This window comes from Tupaia chinensis, unplaced genomic scaffold, assembly GCF_000334495.1.
Source record: "Tupaia chinensis unplaced genomic scaffold, TupChi_1.0 Scaffold145304_1, whole genome shotgun sequence".
Classification (NCBI taxonomy): Eukaryota; Metazoa; Chordata; class Mammalia; order Scandentia; family Tupaiidae; genus Tupaia; species Tupaia belangeri.
This window is the reverse complement of record NW_006205165.1, coordinates 712,862-713,149: the sequence shown is the minus strand read 5'-3', so window position 1 is coordinate 713,149 and position 288 is coordinate 712,862. Positions and strand designations below refer to the sequence as shown.

At 63.9% G+C, this 288-nt stretch overlaps 1 protein-coding gene across 1 annotated transcript in view; it reads left to right on the top strand.

Annotated features, from left to right (window-relative positions):
• Positions 1–96: 96 nt before the first annotated feature.
• LOC102490898 (cbp/p300-interacting transactivator 1) overlaps positions 97–288 on the top strand; it is a 5,309-nt gene continuing 5,117 nt past the window's right edge. The window contains exon 1 of the mRNA XM_027768060.1: positions 97–205. Within this exon, the coding sequence (XP_027623861.1) occupies positions 97–205 (109 nt within the window). The remainder of the gene's footprint in view (positions 206–288) is intronic.

Below are 288 nucleotides of genomic sequence, written 5' to 3'. Positions count from 1 at the left end.
TCTCCCAGGAAGACAGCAACACCTTTATCTCCCCGCGCCCGCGCTTTCTCCAGCTTGGCTTCCACCGCCTTTGCTAATCGCTCGGACCGCATCGGGATGTCCCGGCTCCAGAGCTCCACCGAGCTCAGGTTTTCTTCGGGGGCTGGAGGCGAGAAGGGCTTGTGGGGCCGAGTTGAGCGGCATCGCGGGCTGGAAGTTAGCGAACGTGGGCAACTTGCCTCTACTACCCAGTGGACCTGAGCTCTCCTCCCCCCGCACACACACGCCCACACACACACCCCCACGCGC